This window comes from Lepidochelys kempii, chromosome 18, assembly GCF_965140285.1.
Source record: "Lepidochelys kempii isolate rLepKem1 chromosome 18, rLepKem1.hap1, whole genome shotgun sequence".
Taxonomy (NCBI): Eukaryota; Metazoa; Chordata; order Testudines; family Cheloniidae; genus Lepidochelys; species Lepidochelys kempii.
Genome location: NC_136397.1, coordinates 13,800,909 through 13,822,166, shown reverse-complemented (window position 1 = coordinate 13,822,166; position 21,258 = coordinate 13,800,909). Strand labels below are relative to the sequence as shown.

Sequence of the window (21,258 nt, the reverse complement as noted above, 5' to 3'; positions counted from 1 at the left end):
TCCCCTGCTCCTTTCTCCACCTCTTCCCCTAAGGCCCCGCCCCCTGCTCTGCCTCTTTTCCCCTCCATCCCCTGCTTGCTGCTCTCTCCACCACCCTCCCCCTGCCCGCTGAGCAGGGCTCTAGGGGTAGAGGAGTGAATGGAGAGAGCCAGGCTCCGGGGGTGAGTAACTTGGGCAAGATGGGGGAGGGAGAGCTGCACTTCGGGGGTGGGGGTGAGTAGGGCAGGGGAGGGAGAGCTGCACTCGGGGAAGGATGGGAGCTGACGGGTACCTCTCCGCTGGAGCTGTTGCTGAGTGCTTGCCTGCTCCTCCAGCACCAGCTGCTACTCTTCCTGCCCCCTGGTGATGGAGGCCAGTTACTGCAGGCAATCGGACTTCAGTGTCTGGACAGCACTGCTGACTGGACACTGCCAGGTTCCCTTTTTGACCGGGCTTTGTGTGCGGAGCAGCTCCTCATGCTCCCCATGAAGGCATATAGGGAGACATGAACTCGCCGCCATCAATTACTTCTCAGCCGCCTTCTCAGTAGCTTGAGATGTAGTGAGATGGAGCAATATTTTACAGCGTCCCGCGTTTTTCACATATTGTGAAACTTCTTATTTAGTTATCTACTTTGTTTTTGTCAATTTAAATTTATTTTTATTTAATTGCAGCACCATTGTGCTTTCAGGTGAGTTCCCCACCATCACCCCCATCTCTTTTTCAAGACTTCAGTGCTTTGGCACACTGGATTGTGCCTAAGACCTTGGGGTTTAAGCCCTGCCAGAGATTTTTTTTTTCTCACGGTGATAGGCACTGTACCTGTCTCCAGTGCTTAGGAGACATGCACATCTTGTCAAAGTGCAAGGTGGTCTCAGGGTTTAAAGGCAGATATAGAAAGGACAGCAAGGCTATGTTGATACTACTCTTAATGAAGTGCTCCCTAGCTCATGAGGTGTCCGCACCCCTCCTGTACATGAGCCCCAACATCTCAGGCTGCTTCAGTGATTGCTGGAGCCTTGGCAGGAGGCCCAGGGACCAAGACTTCCAGGAAAAAGAAGCCTCTTTCATCTACCTGGGAAACAAAGAAGAGAGGTAGGTAGGTCACTACATAAATCCCACTTCTGGGAGACCTTGCATCCTGTAAGAGATACTACTTATGCTCCACCCAACTCCGGTACTGAGTCGTTGGTACTGCATAAAAAGCCATGTGCAGAGAAGTTTTCTGCTCCTGGGCAGCTCCTACATCAGTCCTGTCAAACATCTCTCAGCACCGTGATGTACATAAGACTACTCTCATGCCATCGCCTTCTTACAGCTATAAGGTCAGAGAAGCTCCCTTGTTGAATTCTCCAGTACAGCATTCACCTTCTCCTCACCAATCTGTATTCCCAACACAGGTACTGATTCAGTCTTTGGCCATAGACTGTCATAGCCCTCCACCACCTTCCAGATTCCTTTCCGTGCAAGACCTTGTTTCACACAAACCAGAGTTCCCTTTATCAAGGAGGTCTACTAGAGCCCCTGCCCCAACAGCTGCAACCTGACAGTCAGATGGGCTTCTATTCCTTTACCAGCAACAATACCTGTGCGGGGGCCCCCTTAGCCCAGAAGATACTTCAGACACTGAAATCTCAGAACAGGGCTCCAGTGTGGTGCTGTACCGTCACACTGCCATGAATCCGTTTACTGAAGAGGACCTTCTAGAGCCCACCAGGCGTCTTAGACCTCAGGGGTGTATGTACCCTTGGGGACCCATTCCCCAACTGAATGTGCTTACTGGAACTCCAGGGGGCACTTCGCTGAACAGTTCTACAGAGTACGAGCTGGGAAGAAATCCCAGCATCACCTGTACCACATCATCCACAGGCACCAATGGACCATCCTCCGGTATCATATGCCTCCTCAGTACTGGAAGAGGAACAAGAGGCACAGACTGTTACTTCCTTCAGCCAAGTCATCGTCCTCCCTGGATGAGATGATGATGCCATCACCAGCTTCTTATGCGGATGACTTTCGGGCTTTCCAAGACCTCATTAAATGCCTGGAGGACTCCCTCCAGAGTCCTCTAGAAGAGGTCCAGGAGTCTCAGCACTCCCTAGTGGACATTTTAAATATCACCCCCAGGGGAAAATTGCCCTACCAACTAATGAGGCACTGTTATCTCCTATATGCACTCTATGCCAAACACCTGCCACAATTCCACCCACCTGCAAGCGGGCAGATCATAAATATTATATTCCAGCAAAAGAAATAAACACTTCTCCCACCCCACCCCTTACTCTCTAGTGGTGGATGCAGTCAATGAAAGGAATTGCCAGGCCCATTTTAGACTCTCTGCCTTGGACAAGTCCAAGCAACTGGTCCTACTGGGCAGAAAGAGCTACTCATCAGTGGCTTTTCAGTTTCAAGTCTCAAACTTACCCTGCCTTTATAGCAAAATATGATTTTAACCATTATTCTACTTTGACATGCTTTATTGAACACTTGCCATCAGACCTAAGAGACCAGTTTCAGTCTCTCATCCCAGAGGGTCAGTTAATTGTGAAAGCGTTCCTGCAGGCTACTCTCACTGCTGTTGCCACAACTTGTAGATCTAGAGCTACTGCTGTGGTTATGCAAAGAACATTTTGGCTCCAGTCTTCTGGACTCCTGAGAGAGATGCAGAAGAACTGACAGGACCTTATCCGATCTAGCAGGAGATCTACTACTTGCAAAACTTACTTCAAAAGTGGAAATGCTTTCATTCCTGGTTTTCTCTTCACTCCTGTCAAACATCAGAAATGCTGCTCTCCAAGATACTAGACTACCTGTTGGACTTAGACACTGGGTCTGTGTGTAAGCTCAGTCAGGGTACATTTGGCTGCTATCACTGCCTTCCACTCACTGAGTGCGTCTCAGTTTTTGCCCACTCTACTGTGACTAAATTCCTTAAGGGATTACACAACTTTAGTCCTGTACAGAACCTGGCCCCACAATGGAATCTTAATTTGGTTCTCAGTGCCCTGAGGAAACCTCCCTTTGAACCAATTGCTGTCTGCTCTCTCCTCCACTTCTCCCTCAAGACTTCATTCCTTAAAGCCATCACTTAGGTTAGATGAATGGGAGAACCCAGCTTTTACTGTCTTCTACAGAGATAAGGTTACACAACCTCCCATCCTCTCTTCCTCCCTATGGTCTCTTTGGAATACCGTATTAAGCAGGAAATCAGTCTACTGGTGTTCCATCCAAAGCCTCATGTCTCCAAGGAGGGAACCAGCTAACATATGCTAGATGTCAGGATGGCTTTTGGCTTCTTCCTTGACTGGACTAAGATATTCAAGGCCTCTCCCAGCCTGTTAGGGGGCTTATTCCTTCACCCACTTATTTCCCTGGTCCTCCTCGCATGAACAGAGAGCAACAATACCCGAAGTCCAAAGGCGCAAACAATTTGATGTTTATTGGGGTGAACTTCCAGCAAGCATGATTCCAGTTTCCTTCCTTAGTGTCCCCCTTCCCAGCTCTGACACCACAGAGCCTTACACCTGTGTCCCTGTTCCCATTCCTGCCCTTAGCAAAATATGATTCCAATTTCCCCACCCCCATTCCCTGTTCCCATTTACCCCCTTAGCAAAACATGATTCCAATTTCCCCACCCCCATTCCCTGTTCCCATTTGTCCCCCCCCCCCCCACGCTTCCTGATTGACTGCAGACTATATAGTAAAACTTGAGTTCTGCTTAGCTATACCTTAACCAATCATTTTACTGAAATTTAACTAACCAATCCTAACCTATTGTAACATAATTATGTAACCAATTATATCCCACCACCTTAATTAGTTTACACCCAGTAAAATTAATTATACAGCAGACAGAAACAATCACAGAACCAGACAGAGATTATACAGACAAACAATAGGGAAATGGGGACTACAGTGATAGAACAACAAAGAAATGAGTATTTCACATCCCAGCTATTGATAAGTGAGTTCTTGCCAGACAGGATGCTATCAAACTAAGTTTCCTTTTACATCTTCTAGGCACTTCCCTTTCTCTGGAGGCGATAGGCATCATCAGGACAGGATTGTATTTCTAACAGCCCAATAGCACCTTATTTCAATGTGACTAGTTTGGAATGTGAGGATCTGTCTGTTCGCATCCCAGCTTATGGCTGTCTCTGCTGCTTAGCCAAAGGCGTTAGCCTAAGAACAGGGCCTCGGACTGTCACAGTAAGAGAAGGCTTTTACACCGGCAGACAGTGATTTTGATTTTTATACCTCTATAACTAGCTAAGTGATAAGAATACACCTAAATTCTTAGAGTATAGGTCTTTACAGACAGACCCGAATATCTATATCCTAACACAGCCTATTTGTATCTTTTATAGACACGATGAAGGGACAGCCCATTTCCAGGTAGAGACTGTCAAAGTGGGCCTCAGGTTGCATAGTAATATGCTAGGAGACTGCCAGGGTGTCATCCTTTCATAGAGTGACAGCACACTCCCCTAGGGCGCACTCCACATCTATAGCCCTCTTGAAAGATGGACGCATTGCAGAAATCTGCAGAATTGCAACTTGGTCCTCCATCCATACGTTCACCAAGCATTATACTATCTTACCTGCTTTGACATGATGTTTGGTGACAGTCCTCTGAGCTGTCTTAGACCTGCTTCCTCAGCACCTATGTCCATTTTAAGTTACCTTGGGAGTCTCTTACAGTGGAGCACCCACAGGGACATATACTCAAAGAAGTATGAGAGGTTACTCACCTGTACAGTAACTTGAGTTCTTTGGGGTGTTTTGTTCCTATGAGTGCGCCAGCTCCTGTTGTCCTTCCCCTCTGCTGCGGAGTCTCTGGCTTTGCGGTCAAGGAGGTACTGAGTGGTGGTGAGTCCACACCTCTCTGAATGTCCTCATAGGGGAGTATTAGGAGCTGCACTGCTTTACAATCTCCAGTCAAGAGTGCACAGGCACATTCATGTCCTACAGTGGAGACAAAACCTCTTGAACTCAAGTTACTATACAGGTAAGTAATCTCTCATTTTTCATATACAGACTGAAAGAGAGAATGCAACATGGTAGTTTGGAAGGGTCTTAATTGAAAGCCTGCTTAGCTGCAGTTCCCAGCTCTATTGGAGGGCATTAAATGTTCCTCCTTTGTCAGGTTTACCTCAGTAAAAACCAAACGGACTATTCCTCAGATTTTCTGTCTTCCAGACTTGCCTCTGTAACCAGCCCTTGCAAAGATATTTGGATGTTTTAATGGAGGGGAAGCACATTTTCCAGGTGGCCTATGGAGGACATTAGTCCTTAACTGTAATTTGCTTAATCAGCAGCTTCCTAAGGATAATGCCCTAGAAACAGGGAAGGACCGGAGACAGAGTGGAGGTGCCATATTTGGGGAACTGGCCGCCTGGCTGGTTTATCTGTCAAGCTTACAGTGGACAAGGGTCTCTGCTTTTCAAATACAAGTTTATTTCTATTTTGGGGGCGAAGGGTCCTCTGAATCTTTAAGATGTAAACCTTTTCAGAGACCGTGTACTTTATCTTGATTTATTTCTTGAGATATAACAAATTTCCTCTCTGTGGGTGTTTTGTAAACAGCAATCGAGTAACTGGAATCTATGAGCTGAGTTTATGCAAAATGGCAGACACTGGAAGCCCAGGTAAGCAGGATCAGCATGTGCATTCAAATGTAGCGGTGTGTAAGTTGGTAAGAGTGATTATGGCAGATGGAGAGACTGCAAATAACAGATGTGTGGACAAGAGGGAATAAATTGCCATATTGAGGAGAAGTAGCTTCTATGTGGTGCAGAAGTTCTTCCATAGCTTTGGAGCAAGCATTGCTGTTTTGTGGAAACCTTAAACTGCCTCTTACCTCTGATTTAGATGTATATTCAGGGCACTGTCAGTCCCTGCATCGAAACATTTTAAACTCCCTTACACTTTCTCTCTTAGAAGTGTTAGAAGAAATTGGGCAATGTAGCTGATGAGGCACTGAGCCTTATCCTACGAGTTCAGTTTATAGATATAAATAAAGTTTAGTGTTCGCAGTTCAGGTCACCGTTGAGCTGCTTCTCTCTGGAGGGGTCTTGTCTTCCTGCCTGCAGGACTGTGTTTATCCATATCCCTGTATGCTGGGAATACCTATGTCCCTCCAGGCACAGTCTGTTGTTCAGACGTTTGGAGGATTATTCAGTTGGTTACTTTGAGAAATGGAGTGGATTTTTGAGCATTTAATCATAGAATCATAGAATATCAGGGTTGGAAGGGACCTCAGGAGGTCATCTAGTCCAACCCCCTGCTCAGAGCAGGACCGATCCCCAATTAAATCATCGCAGCCAGGGCTTTGTCAAGCCTGACCTTAAAAATATCTAAGGAAGGAGATTCCACCACCTCCCTAGGTAACGCATTCCAGTGTTTCACCACCCTCTTAGTGAAAAAGTTTTTCCTAATATCCAATCTAAACCTCCCCCACTGCAACTTGAGACCATTACTCCTCGTTCTGTCATCTGCTACCACTGAGAACAGTCTAGAGCCGTCCTCTTTGGAACCCCCTTTCAGGTAGTTGAAAGCAGCTATCAAATCCCCTTCATTCTTCTCTTCCATAGATTAAACATCCCCAGGTCCTTCAGCCTCTCCTCATAACTCATGTGTTCCAGTCCCCTAATCATTTTTTTTGCCCTCCGCTGGACTCTTTCCAATTTTTCCACATCCTTCTTGTAATGTGGGGCCCAAAACTGGACATAGTACTCCAGATGAGGCCTCACCGATGTCGAATAGAGGAGAACGATCACGTCACTCGATCTGCTGGCAATGCCCCTACGTATACATCCCAAAATGCCATTGGCCTTCTTGGCAACAAGGGCACACTGCTGACTCATATCCAGCTTCTCGTCCACTGTCACCCCTAGGTCCTTTTCTGCAGAACTGCTGCCGAGCCATTCGGTCCCTAGTCTGTAGCGATGCATTGGATTCTTCTGTCCTAAGGGCAGGACTCTGCACTTGTCCTTGTTGAACCTCATCAGATTTCTTTTGGCCCAATCCTCCAATTTGTCTAGGTTCCTCTGTATCCTATCCCTACCCTCCAGCGTATCTACCTCTCCTCCCAGTTTAGTGTCATCTGCAAACTTGCTGAGGGTGCAATCCACACCATCCTCCAGATCATTTATGAAGATATTGAACAAAACCGGCCCCAGGACCGACCCTCTGGGCACTCCACTTGATACCGGCTGCCAACTAGACATGGAGCCATTGATCACTACCCGTTGAGCCCGACGATCTAGCCAGCTTTCTATCCACCTTATAGTCCATTCATTCAGCCCATACTTCAACTTGCTGGCAAGAATACTGTGGGAGACAGTGTCAAAAGCTTTGCTAAAGTCAAGGAACAACGCGTCCACCACTTTCCCTTCATCCACAGAACCAGTTATCTCATCATAGAAGGCAATTAGATTAGTCAGGCATGACTTGCCCTTGGTGAATCCATGCTGACTGTTCCTGATCACTTTCCTCTCCTCTAAGTGCTTCAGAATTGATTCCTTGAGGACCTGCTCCATGATTTTTCCAGGGACTGAGGTGAGGCTGACTGGCCTGTAGTTCCCAGGATCCTCCTCCTTCCCTTTTTTAAAGATGGGCACTACGTTAACCTTTTTCCAGTTGTCCGGGACTTCCCCTGATCGCCATGAGTTTTCAAAGATAATGGCCAATGGCTCTGCAATCACATCTGTCAACTCCTTTAGCACTCTCGGATGTAATGCGTCCGGCCCCATGGACTTGTGCTCGTCCAGCTTTTCTAAATAGTCCCGAACCACTTCTTTCTCCACAGAGGGCTGGTCACCTCCTCCCCATGCTGTGCTGCCCAGTGCAGTAGTCTGGGAGCTGACCTTGTTCGTGAAGACAGAGGCAAAAAAAGCATTGAGTACATTAGCTTTTTCCACATCCTCTGTCACTAGGTTGCCTCCCTCATTCAGTAAGGGGCCCACACTTTCCTTGACTTTCTTCTTGTTGCTAACATACTTGAAGAAACCCTTCTTGTTACTCTTAACATCTCTTGCTAGCTGCAACTCCAGGTGTGATTTGGCCTTCCTGATTTCACTCCTGCATGCCCGAGCAATATTTTTATACTCATCCCTGGTCATTTGTCCAATCTTCCACTTCTTGTAAGCTTCTTTTTTGTATTTAAGATCAGCAAGGATTTCACTGTTAAGCCAAGCTGGTTGCCTGCCATATTTACTATTCTTTCTACACATCGGGATGGTTTGTCCCTGTAACCTCAATAAGGATTCTTTAAAATACAGCCAGCTCTCCTGGACTCCTTTCCCCCTCATGTTATTCTCCCAAGGGATCTTGCCCATCAGTTCCCTGAGGGAGTCAAAGTCTGCTTTTCTGAAGTCCAGGGTCTGTATTCTGCTGCTTTCCTTTCTTCCTTGTGTCAGGAATGATAGAAATTCCCAGTATAATCCTAACCAAAAGGGAGGAGAGGAAAGATTTAAATGAGAGAACACCTATGATGAATGGATATGGTGTAATAATGGCCCGACAGCACTCGTCCCCCTGTGAATTGGGGCCTAATCTATGCCACCTGTGCTCGTTTATAGTTCAGTGAGGACAGCTCCAATTAACTAGAGGTTGCGTGTCAGGGCCCAGGGAGGAAGGGCACCATAGATAGCATCTTCAATTTAGTGTAGTTGGGACTTGGGGGAGCAGTATCAGGGGATGAGGGGGAATTCTCAATGATTTTTCCTCCCACCCTTTCCTAAGGACTGAAATTCAGAGCTTGCAAATACCTGATACAATCATTCACAGCTATTTATCTTGAAGCTCCCATAATATCACCAGGCCTTGGAGAAAAATGCATTTTAATGTTTCTGTTGAATTGGACTGAACAGGGTTCAGGCAGTTATGGAGGTACGGGAAAGATATTTCTGGGCTAGGGCAGAAAGCGAAACTAAAATGATGCTGTCGCACCCGCCCCTCCTCCCCCCGTTTGGAGTGTGGTGTGTGACTGATGGAGGCATTGCCACTGATGTAATCCTGGTTATTTTATCTACACCAAGTTGAGTTGGGGGGTGTGGGTTCCCTGCCAGTTGCTGTACATTAAGTCTATATTGTATCTTTTCCCAATCTACTGTTTTTAACCTATGCCACTACTCTGTACTTGACTCCTCAGGAATGCAGAGGAGGAGAAGGAAAGTCCTGGATACGTCTGTAGCATATGTCCGTGGGGAAGAGAATCTGGCAGGTTGGAGGCCCCGTGGTGACAGCCTCATTCTAGAGCACCAGTGGGAACTGGAGAAGCTGGAGCTGCTGCATGAGGTACACAAAGGAAGGGGGAAAGAGCAAGACAGAATTAAATCTTCCAGCAGCCTTTTATGCTGACTGTAACCTCCAAATTGGGAGGGCCTTGCAAGGGAATTTTCAGCAAGGCTAGGCCTTGGGTAGGTTCCCCACTACATGGGTACAGAGAGGCTGTTCATGCCAGTGAAAACAGCCTTCAGCTCTCAATGCATTCAGCAAAAGCAATGATTAATTTTTTAGCAATGTTGCCAGTTATTTCTGCTCCCCAGCTTCATGACTCTCTGGTAGATATCCTGTTGAGTGAGAGAGGGATTCCCATGCTCTTGAGGGTGAAGAATGTCCTAGAATTGATGCTTAATTCTGCTGATTCTCAGGTGGAAAAGACTCGTCACTTCCTGCTACTGCGTGAGAAACTTGGCGATAGCATCCCCAAATCCTTGAGTGACTCGCTGTCCCCCAGTCTGAGCAGTGGGACCCTCAGCACCTCCACCAGCATCTCTTCCCAAATTTCCACTACCACTTTTGAGAGTGCTGTCACGCCCAGTGAAAGCAGTGGCTATGACTCTGCAGACATCGAGAGCCTGGTGGATAGGGAGAAAGAGCTGGCAACCAAGGTACATGCTGCCCAGAGAACAGAACAGGTCCAGGTTGTGACACTGAAGATGCAATAAAGATGTTGTAACAAGAAAGAGTTAAAATATCTAGGGCTTAATCATTGAAGGAACCACAAAAGCCTTTCACCTGCACTACTTGGGCCATACATAAAATATCTAATGGACCTCTGTATCATTCCCAACTGGGGCAAATGATCAGATGGGGAAGAGGGACAATGAGCTGACATGCTCTTGTTTTTTAGCTGGTACCTTTTTGGTTTTATACATTAGATGTATGAAATCCTTCTGCTAGATCTTCTCCAGTTCAGGGGATACTTGACTTACAAGTGCACTTTAGGACCAGAAACAAGTCTTCTGTTGTCTCATGTCCTTTTCTTTTGCTTTTCCATACTCCGCCCCTTATATTACATGGTGAATGTGCTATGTTCTATACAGAGCCTTTTTTAAATAAGCTACATAACCAAAGTTCTCCTCTCAAATCAGCCAGAAGATGTCTCCCTTCAGTGAAATTTAAAGAGGTGACGGGTTGTGTTGTTAATGCCATACCCAGCACTTGCCTTGGTGCTCCTGCATATGGAAGTGTTGGGTAGTGTAATCATAGGAATTGTATGACTGACATCTGTTTTTCTTGTTGGTGTCATCAGTTAGTCTTGGGCAGACTGTAGTTCACTAATTCTTGAGTGGATCTTGGTAGATTGCCTGTTATGAGTGCTCTGTTGCTATCTGTTATGAGTGCTCTGTTGCTATAAAATGTAATTGAAAACACCTGGTTTTTTTGCTTTTTTCTCAGTGCCTGCAGCTTCTTACCCATACTTTCAACCGGGAGTTTAACCAGGTGTACAACAGCATCAGTGATTGTAAGGTAAGGTGCTTGCTGTAGCTGCTGTGACAAGCAGCCAAACATACAATAGGCCTGTTTTTTTTCCTACAGTACATTTTCTGCCCTCTATTTAATCTGATGGAGTCTTAGAATACTACATATTCTCTAAGTTGAAGTATGATGTATAGATACTGTACAATTGTGTATTGAAAGGCTGCCTGTTTGTGTAAAGTAAAGATTCTCATGCCATCATGGTGAAAACACGAGAGAGTTGCACCTGAATATGATACAACTGATATTGGATTCAAACCATTTTGTTTCACTTCAGTCTATTGGGGTGTTGTTCAGTGGCCACCCCCCCCCCCCCAAGTTCCAAAGTGTAGGGAAGGCAGTTTGAATGGTGCAGGAGAAGTCTCTTCTGGGTTTAGTACTAGTGCTCCGGCTTGTATTATAGTTCACCTTGTGGCATGGGGTGCTCATTATCATCATGTTCCTCAGCTTCTCAGCAACAAAGGATAAACTGAACTCATTTGAGAACTGACTTTAGATACAAATGACAATAAAGAAAGGAATCTGATGTTATAAAACCGGCCACCCAATGTTGTATTGATGGATTCTGTATGCAGATCATCAGATGTCTAGCACACTGTCAGACAGTGCCCACAGAAGTGCTACCATATCTGCTTTTCAAACAAGGAGATTTCTACAAAGAGGGATGAGGTGCAAAAATATGGCTGTTGTGGTATTTATCTAATAGAGTAATTAGTATTGGTAGAAATAGTCCACTGAGCACTCCTCATTATGGATACTCTGAGTGCAGTGTTATCTTACCAAGGTGACAGACACCAACTACAAAAATCTTATGCTGCAGTGTTTTGTGTGTTCTTGTAGCTATCTGATATCTCTCCAATCGGGCGGGACCCATCAGTGTCCAGTTTCAGTAGTGCCACCCTCACACCTTCATCCACCTGTCCCTCTCTGGCAGATTCAAGGTGCAATTCAGTGGATCAGAAGTAAGTAGAGATGGGGTGGGGGGATTCTAAACAAACACTTCCACTCTGCTGCTTCTCTTGATCTTCTCCTTTGATTTCTCATTCATTTTTTCTCTCTGCTTCTTCTCCTTTCCGCATATGCTTCCTCATTCTGTTTCCTGCTCCCTTCTCTGCATTTGATTTCTCATTCATTTTTTCTCTCTGCTTCTTCTCCTTTCCGCATATGCTTCCTCATTCTGTTTCCTGCTGTCTCTTCTCTGCATTTATTCTCTTTCCCCTTCAGGTGAACACACTGTGTGTTATGGACACCACTGCGTTTTTAGCATGTAAAACCCATTGTGGTTCTGGGGACTCTGTCAAGAGAACAGATCATGATAGGCCAATTTGGCGAGTGACCTCTGTTGCTTGGTTTCTCATAGTTATGAAGGATGTTTTAGATAAAATTGGGGCTCACTTCTCATTGAAGGACAGTTTGGTACCTTCCTCATTCTTTAGTCCTCATTGAGAGCAGTGCTGACCAGGAAGTGCCCTCCTAGTATCAACTCAGCTGTAATTTGGGCACAGCCCCTCAGTGTTGTGGACTGTGCTTGGAGAGGGATGCAAGGAAGAAATGGTCTGAAGCAACTGACGGGTGGGCAGATCACTTATGTTCTGAGTTGAGGGCCTCAAGCTTGTGGTAAATGCTGTTCAGGAGTTGTACAAAAGGCTTCCATGGGTCATGGTATGGCATATAGTCACTCTGAAACTGGTGGCTCAGGCTCATTGCAGAACAGAAGAGCATCTTATGGGAGAAGACAGGCTTCAGAAATGCTTTCAGTTCTGCCGTCACAACCAGTTGCTTTGTAGTGATTACTTTTCTCCCCCTTCATTTTTTTTTAAAAGGACTCCAGAAGCAAATTCCCGTGCCTCCAGCCCCTGCCCGGAGTTGGAACAATTCCAGCTGGTTCCAACAGTGGAAACCTCCTTCCTGGCCAGAGCTGGAAAGAATGAATTCCTGAACCTTGTTCCAGATATTGAGGAAATCAGACCTGGGTAAGTCAATTGCTGCGGTGTCAGAATTTCCTGCGCTCTCTAAAGCAGGGGCTTTCTTAGGTTTCCAGTAGTCCTGCCTCATCTGAGGAAGATGAACACAATAGCTACCAAGATTTCTGCTGGCAGTACTAAAGCAGCAGCCTGCAAGAGACACTCAGAGGCTAGTAGAAGGGTAGGGGAGAGTTGTTGATCTGTCTTCCATAGTGCTCAATCCTGCAAACACTTCATGCACAGAACTAGTTCTGCTACTGACCTGAATCTGACCTGTTTTATCCATGTTACTGCAGCATAGCTGTCTGTGCATCACTTGTCCCGTGTGCACAGCTAGGTGTCCTTTTGGAATGGGAGATGGGGTTAAGGTTTCCTCTGAAGAAATTGACATTGGCTGGGATGGAAGACAGGACTATAGACCCACTGGTCTGTTCTTATAGCCTTATTGCCATTTCACTCTGTTATTGGGCCATCCTAGCAGGGGCTAATTCACTTCATACTTTCTTGGATAAATATATTTTCTCCATTGTCTGTTTCTTCAGCTCTGTGGTCTCAAAGAAGGGGTACCTCCACTTCAAGGAGCCACTCTCCAGCTCCTGGGCCAAGCACTTTGTGATAGTCCGCCGTCCATACGTCTTTATTTACAACAGTGACAAAGACCCTGTGGAGAGGGGGATCATAAACCTGTCCACAGCTCAGGTGGAGTACAGCGAGGATCAGCAGGCAATGGTGAAGGTCAGTCTAAGTGCCTGGAAACTGAAGTCCTCTGTTTATTCACAGAACAGGGGCAGAATGCTGATGCAAGCTTGCCCCATGCTGCCCTGCTAATCTGACTGATCTCTGGTCTGGAGTAACCACTTCTAGGATTTAGTGAGATCAGGCTCAGTGGTAGTTCAGCCATTGACGCCTCTGCTGAGGCTGCCAACAAGGTTCCCAGTTAGTGCAGTGGTGGTTTTTGTGATGTGCATGCAAACCCACAGGGAGCTGGACTGAGACTATTGGTCCACTATCAGTCACCATCAGTCTGGGAAGGATTCGGATTGAGAGGTTTATGGCTGTTCCCTTTACCAGTCCCCTGATTCCTCTAGTCCCTCACATATGCATTATATGACTACAGCAAACTGATTGACTTCAATAGCTTTATTTGCATTATTGTAGCACCTAGGAGTCCACATAATGGGCCCCTTGTGTTCGGTGCAGTGTACACAGAACATAAAAAGATTGTTCCCGCCCCAAAGATTTTACCAAAGGATCCGGGTCCACGAGTAGTGTGTGAAATATGCTCTTGTTAATAGCTTTGGGGCTGAACAATATACTGGACACATCTAATGCATCCTGGAGGAAAGAAAAGTATGTCGGTTGTCTGAATGTCTCCTAGGAAACTACTGCTGGGACCGGCACATTCCAGTAGCAATGAAGGAGTGTTAACCCCATGTGTAACTAATCTCTGCATCTACAGGCTTGGTTACTTGAGAACTGTCTGTTTAAATATTTCAGACCCCCAATACCTTTGCTGTGTGCACAAAGCACCGTGGGGTCCTGCTCCAAGCCATCAACGACAAAGATATGAACGACTGGTTATACGCCTTCAACCCTCTTCTTGCTGGCACAATACGGTAAGAGGCAGCTGTGTCTGAGTGAGCAGACACTGCAGAGCAGAGATGTGGTTAGTGTAATGTGGGCAGGCAGCCTGTCACATTGGTTAGCAGATTTGCTCTGAGGGGATGGGGGAGCCGATTCCAGTGAGCACTCAGTCTACTGGTGTGGAAAAAAAGCCAGCCCTAAAGCCTAAAAAGTGCAGTGGATGCTATCTGTTCACCAGCTTCTTACCAGACAAATCACATTTAAATATATGCAGGATGCTGTGTGCGATGTAGATATGAAGAGCTTAAAATGGCCTTTGGCCTCCTGGACTTTCTCCCTTTTTTACAAATATATTAGACTTTTCACTGCCTAGCTGCTGGTAGGTCTGGGCTGCTTCTCTGTTTGGCCAGGTTGTAGGGTGACACTGAAGAACTCTCCCTCCTCCTTCCCCTTGCTGGCTTTCTCCCAAGAGTTCCTGCATTCTAGCCCACACCAAAAGTGCCATCTTGTCAGCTGGGCTACAGAGGTTCCTGGCTCTCCCTGGAAGGCACAGTAACACAGTACTGCTAGATAAAACTCAGTCTTCATTTTACTAATAAGTTCATTGAAAACCCAACTGTGTTATCGGCATAGAGAGAGGAGCTCTTAAACTACAGTTCCTACTGATCCCATTTCCCTCACAAGGACACTGGGGCAGCAAGTACAGCATCCAAGTTATCACTGTTACATATTTTCCTTTGTAAAAAAATGCAAAATAAGCGTAGATCAAATAACATCAAGATGTGGCAAAAAAGAAGGTTGAAGAATGAGGCTCAGGAGGTAATGCCAAGCTAGCTAATCCTTTTTCCTTTTGTTTTGTGCAGGTCAAAACTGGCCCGAAGACGCACAGGCCTGCTGAAGTACTGAGTCCATGTGTCATTCTCATCTGTTCTAACTCGCCTTCTGATAGATAAAGTGTTACCTCTCATTTCTTTGTGTAATTCTTGATGGTTTCTCTTGTATGTAATCCTGTGGCTTAACTTCCCTTCCCTCCCCATCTCCTTCAGCACTTTTTCTAGCTATTCTAACCCTACCCCTTTTTCTTTTCATCTGTGTTGAGAATCCTATTAGTAGCATGTGGCCAAAACAAAAGGAAAAAACAAAAAAAGGATCCAGTGAATATTGCACGACTTTAAAAAGAAAAGTTACTTATTTTTTTGTTTTTTCCTTAAGACTATTGGTTTCCCATTCCAACTGACTCTTTGATGTCTGTACCACTGTCCTTGTTGTTATCTGTCTGAAATGCTTTAGGTTTTTCTTTCTTTTATGACTTTGCGGTAACCACAATGCTGCCCTCAGGACAAGATTCTTAGGCTAGGGAAAAATGGTTCCTTCTAAGCGTCTAAACGTGGCGTTACCCAGCGAGAAGCTGCCGCTGCTCTTGAGGCTTCCTTAGTCTTGCCTGTCATTTAACCCCCTGTGAGAGCTGACACATAAGATAAGTTAACCCATCCAGGTTGGACTTGAATCTCAGACCCCAGATATCCCGGAATTTGAGTTAATTCTGGAAATGGAGGTGTTGTTAGTGTTCAGCAGGTCAGAGCAAGGTCTGCTGCTGTCGAGACTGAGGGGAGGAGAACAGGAGCAGACCCTGAGTGATGTAGCAGCGGGCTGGAAGAAACTGCCCCATGGGCTCTTGCCATAGGGGTCTAGAGTGGCACTGTTTATTTATAAAGTTCCCCAAAACCTGAGCAGAGCAGAGCAGGTGGAGTTTGCGGTAACTCTGTGCAGGCAATGTGGCCGTGTCCCTCCTGATAGAGAGAGGAGGTTGTCACTGAAGCATTGGTTGAAAATCCTGAAATTCGAAGGGCTCAGCCTTTTCTTTGAGGTGATGCTAATGAAGGGAAGTGGAAAAATCCCTGTGTGGTAGTTCTCTGGAGCATATGCAGGAATTAACCAGAAGGCTGGGGAGATGCTTCCCTTTTCTCTCTACCTTTCTTTGGTCTCGAGAGTTATTGTATCAGTGACTTCCCTTCCCTGTCTGATTAGCTTTAAAACAGAAACGAGCGTGACCTGAAAAGCTACTCTGAAAAATGCATCTGGCATATACTCTTGGAGTACCTCTGAAATGGGGGCCTCCCTGCTCCCACCTTGTGCATCATACCCTCCTTTCTTCAATTCGAACGATATCCAATCTGATGATGGGAAAGTATCTTCTCTCCACTGTCTCCTTTTAAAACCTAGTGCTTGCAGCACTCTCCAGCCACTGAATGCGCCAGGATGGGAGGGAGCTTTGGCTTCTCTTTGGAAAAAAGATCACATCGCTGCTTGTATCACCACCACCTTCTCCTCCTCCTCCTCCTCCTCTTCTTCTTCATCTGCCTCCAACCCTTCCCCCTAAATCCTGTGGGCAGGAAGATAGTCCCTTCTGAAGAGAGACCAAGCAGACTCCTATTCCTGATCACCAATGTGTAACAAGTGCCTGTTGTAAGATCCCCCTGGACAGCAGCAGCAGCTATTGCTAATTTGATATAAGGTCTCTTAGACAAACCTTGACCCTCTGCCCCTTCAGGCCTTCCACCAAAGACACAGGAAGCTTCCTTTCTCTGGGAGGTGAATTTCCAGTTTAGGTTTCTTGGTCACTGCAGGGGAGTTATTTTTAGCATCCATCAAAACCCCTTCATTATACTTCAGCGGCTCACTCTGGGGAGTGGAATGCCGGGGGGAGGAGTGGGGTCAGGATGTACAGACCTCTCATTAAGTTTATAGCTCTTGGGAGTGGCAAAGGGGGTTTATTTCACTATCCTAGGCACATGCAAGAAAAAGTCCTCGGATCACTCCACCTCAGGAAGGTAGTTTTCATTTAGATCACTCCTTGACACCTAATCATGCCGCCCACTTGAGTTTCTGTGGCCAGAAGCATGAGGGGTTCTCAATAGAGCAACTTTATTTCAGCTTCATGCACTGCTTTGCTTCTGCCGCAAAGCGTAATGCATAGTGGGACCTCCTAAAAGCTTAGTTAAAAACGGAGCAGGAAGATGAAGTCTGATGCTTGCTAGGACATATCTTTATACCTTACATGATGGTAATCAAGCTGAGCTGTGAGCCACCTCTTCTCCTGCAGTCCCCTAACTCCTTCCAGAACAGGAATCTGCAATGGGGGAGTGTTATAAGGATCCAAGAGCATCACACAGAAAGCATTTGTTTGCGTTTGTTTGTTTGTAGCATTTTGTTCTTTAATTGTGTGACCCTAACACAGTGAGAATGTTCTTTGTTATGTAACAGACACAATATGCACTTCCAGTGTGTGCACAAACCAAGACTGCTAGAGCAGGAAGAGGCTCCCTGTGCTGGAGTTAAGCAGATTTCAAGACTGTTCTAAGAATGAACTAGAGGTTAATTTTAAGCACTAAGTCACTGCTGCTGCTGCCACCATCGGTAACGAAGGTGGTTCCTGTCTGAGAAGGGGAGGGATGGTGTTGATTAGATGGTGGTATTATGTGACGCACTGAGAACATTTTTTTTATTTTTTTTTAACTAGAACAAAACTAGTTAGCAAAGTCTTTGCTTTGGATAGGCCAGAAGCTGGAAAATTAGCTAAATTGTATTTATAAATATAGGTATTATATATAAACATGATTAAGGAACCCTCCTTAGGAAACAGGAGGTGGCAGATGGGTATCTTATTACCGCAGAACTGGAAATGTTACAAATGTGTTGCATAAATTTCACCCTCCTATATTTGAGAACTGCAGGCAGCTTCTGGTGGCCTGATCTGTATGTGGAACAAAGGTCACTGGAAGTGTAAAATTCTATTTTTAAGTTTCTACATTTCTTAAAGCCCCATAATCTGTAGAGAGTTCAGAGGAGGCAGTACCACCTTCCAGTCTGATGTAAGAGAGATGTTGAATCTCCTAGAGTCTCTCACTGGTAATGGAGCTCTGCTCTGGAATGGCAGTGTTCCTTGGTCCTTAAAGTAGGAAGTAGAAAAATATTTTTTTTAATTAATTTTAATTCATATTTTTGTACAGGCTTCCTGTTCTACCCCAAAGAGTTTAACATGGAAAAAATACAAGAGGCAGGGAAAACTGTCGCCCCTCCTGAAGTTTAAAAATCCAACTGAGCTGGTGTGCTGGTTTAGCTGCATGCAGGCTGCCCTGGAGTTAGCCAGCTCTTGGGACTTGCTGCTGGAAAGTGGGCACCATGCCATGGGCCAGCCAACCTTTTGAGCATGGACACTGATCCTAAAGGATGTCCCTTGGAAAAAGTTAAGATTGCAGGCACACCTCTAGTTTGGGTTTTTAATTTAATCAATTAATGGAAGGGAAGAAATTACCCAAAGGCCCATGAAAATATGACACTATTGTGTAAGTTCCACAAGCCATTTTATTTTAAAAAGAATTGATACTGTATTTTAGAGATGCACTTTAAGTTTTTAAAACAAAATCCTTTATCCTGGGATGCGGAAGAGAAGGGAGAGGATTTCCAAACCATTGGGAAGGTTTGTCATTCCTCTGTCGAAAATCTTTGACTGCTTGGTGAGGTGTTTCAAAGCAAAGACTTTACTTTCTGCTGCTTGTTATCTAATTTACAGGGATATTTAATTTTTTATGTAATGTATTGTATATTTATACATCTCTAATTGCACATTAGATAAGGAAGAGAGCATTATCCTGGGTATAGAACCCGCTGGTACTCTGCAATTAATATTGCCTATGCATCACTCTGGTACTTACGCTGCATCAGTTTGTGTTAGTTGTATTGTTCTGGATTTTTTTCTCTTTTGTTAAAGATGCAGTTGTTTACCTGCTACTTAAAAGAAGGATACTAATGCTGCTGCTCTTGGAAGGTTTGCAGAATGTATTTAAATGGGACTCTAACTTGTGTGTGTTGCATCTCTCCGTTGTAGCTGATTACCCCATATGTGGTCTGAACTGTACTGTACGTAGCAGGAATGTATTAATTTTGAGCTTCCTTGTTAAACAGAAACATCAGCTGTTCGAGAACAGAAATGAGAGTTTTGTTCAGAAGGCCATTTATGAGTTCTAAGTATTGGAGGCCTAAAAACAGTTTAACACTAAACAGATTACTTAACCTTGTGTCAATATTAGTTTTAAATTTGCTTCAATCAGTGAGAGAAGCTGTGCACTCCAACTTGTGGGTCTGGAGGGTTATAGGACCTCCTATTTTTAATGTTGCCAAATTAGTGGCCTGACCTGAGGTATTGAGCTACCCCTATCTCCTGTTGAAACCAAGGGTTGGGAACTGGGGAAGTTATGGATGCTTAGCACTTCTCAGGATGAGGCCTTAATTTTCACTCTGCTTGTTCAGAGCACATTCTCCATGTGCAGTCTGTTAATGTTCTTGACTTTGGACATTAGAAATGCTGTTGCACTGAAATACCTATTTTTTTAACTAATGTTTCCATCTCCCTATTCAAGTCCTCCACACATGGTAGACACTATAGCATAAGTAGCCTTCTTGAACAAATCTCTTTGCAAACTGATCTCATCCCAGCAAAGGAGTGCATCAGCAACACTGTACATTATTAATTTGATTTTCATTCTCATGTTTTATTTTGTAAATATATCTGATGTTTGGAGCTTGAGTATACAAAATGTAAATATAGTTCATGTATTTGTACTAATTCTGATCCATTTGCTGTATAGGCTTAGGTGTGCAATGCAGATATCTAACTGTGTATGGTAACCTTGCACCACAGAACTGTTAGTGAACGAGGTGAAACAATAAAGGTACAACCAGTGCATTAGCAGGCATTGTGTGCGCTGCTTTCTTCACTTACTATTTTTTACCATTAGTTTCTTGGCTTGATCCCTGAGAGCTGTTGAACTCTGATCTGAACAAGCTCATTCAGAGAGTACAGACATTCCTCTCTGCCTAATTCCGGGTGTTTGTCAGAGACCCTTCTCCAGCTTTTCTATCACCATTCCCCTCAAACACAATCAACTGGCAGTTCTAATTATTCAGTCACTTTCACTGTAAAAGCTGCTAACTATAGTAGGCCTGGTGGTGGTTGTCACAGGTGACTAGGAGCTCCTTAAACAGAGGCCACTGAAATTTGACCCTGAGGTTACTAGCTGTTTTAAACATGACTGCAGTACATGGACTTCCCCACAGGTCAAACTCCCAAGGCCCTGTCCGAGTAGGTGTAAAACCTTACAAAAATTCTGACTGTTCAAAACTGCAGTGAGGTCCTTAAAATATTACAGCTCCTGAAGTCCCACAAGTAGAGTTGCCAGGCATCCAGTTTTTGAGCGGAATGCCCCGTCAAAAAGGGACCCTGGCAGCTCTGGTCAGCACCATTGACCGGGCTGTTAAAGGTCCAGTCAGTGGTGCAGCGGGGCTAAGGTAGGCTCCTTACCTGCCCTGGCTCTGAGCAGCACCTTGGAAGCGGCCGACATATCTGCCCCCTAAGCACAGGGGTGATCAGGGAAGCTCTGCATGCTGCCCCCACCGGCAGGGCTGGGTCCGCAGCTCCTATTGGTGGGGAACGTGCAGGGGTGGGCACCATGCGGAGCTGCCTGGGCACACCTCCACTTAGAGCCTGGACATGCCGGCCGCTTCCTTTGGAGCAGCATGGAACCAGGGCAGGCAGGGAGCCTGCCTTACCTCAGGCAGCTCCCGGTCCATGGTGGAGCAGGGCTAAGTGCTGCCTGGCCAGAGCCCACACTCCGAGCCCCCTACCCAGGTTGGAGCCCCCTCCTGCACGTTTAACTTGCTCCTAAATCCCCTGTCCCAGGCTGGAACTCCCCTGCATCCAAACTCCCACCCAGAGCTCACACCCCCTCCTGCACCCCTACCCCAGACCTAAGCCCCTTCCTGCACTCTAAACCCCACAGCCCTGAGTCCCTGCCCACACCCCTCACTGGTGCCTGCACCCCAGCCCTGAGCCCTCTCCTACACTTCAAACCCCTTGGCCCTCAACCCTACGTTCCCCCATGCACCACAAACCCCTCCTCACCAG

General features: G+C 45.7%; 1 protein-coding gene across 10 annotated transcripts in view; it reads left to right on the top strand.

The window, feature by feature from the left end:
• KIF1B (kinesin family member 1B) overlaps window positions 1-20,046 on the top strand; it is a 150,049-nt gene extending 130,003 nt beyond the window's left edge. For 9 of the 10 annotated variants that reach the window (XM_073316470.2, XM_073316471.2, XM_073316472.2 and 6 more), the window contains 9 exons: window positions 5,566-5,627; window positions 9,134-9,279; window positions 9,636-9,875; window positions 10,666-10,737; window positions 11,587-11,708; window positions 12,570-12,719; window positions 13,253-13,445; window positions 14,208-14,326; window positions 15,158-20,046. In XM_073316470.2, the coding sequence (XP_073172571.1) occupies window positions 5,566-5,627; window positions 9,134-9,279; window positions 9,636-9,875; window positions 10,666-10,737; window positions 11,587-11,708; window positions 12,570-12,719; window positions 13,253-13,445; window positions 14,208-14,326; window positions 15,158-15,200 (1,147 nt within the window). In that variant the 3' untranslated portion in view covers window positions 15,201-20,046. The remainder of the gene's footprint in view (window positions 1-5,565; window positions 5,628-9,133; window positions 9,280-9,635; window positions 9,876-10,665; window positions 10,738-11,586; window positions 11,709-12,569; window positions 12,720-13,252; window positions 13,446-14,207; window positions 14,327-15,157) is intronic. The other variant, XM_073316475.2, reaches the window with a different exon arrangement.
• The last annotated feature ends 1,212 nt before the right edge of the window (window positions 20,047-21,258 follow it).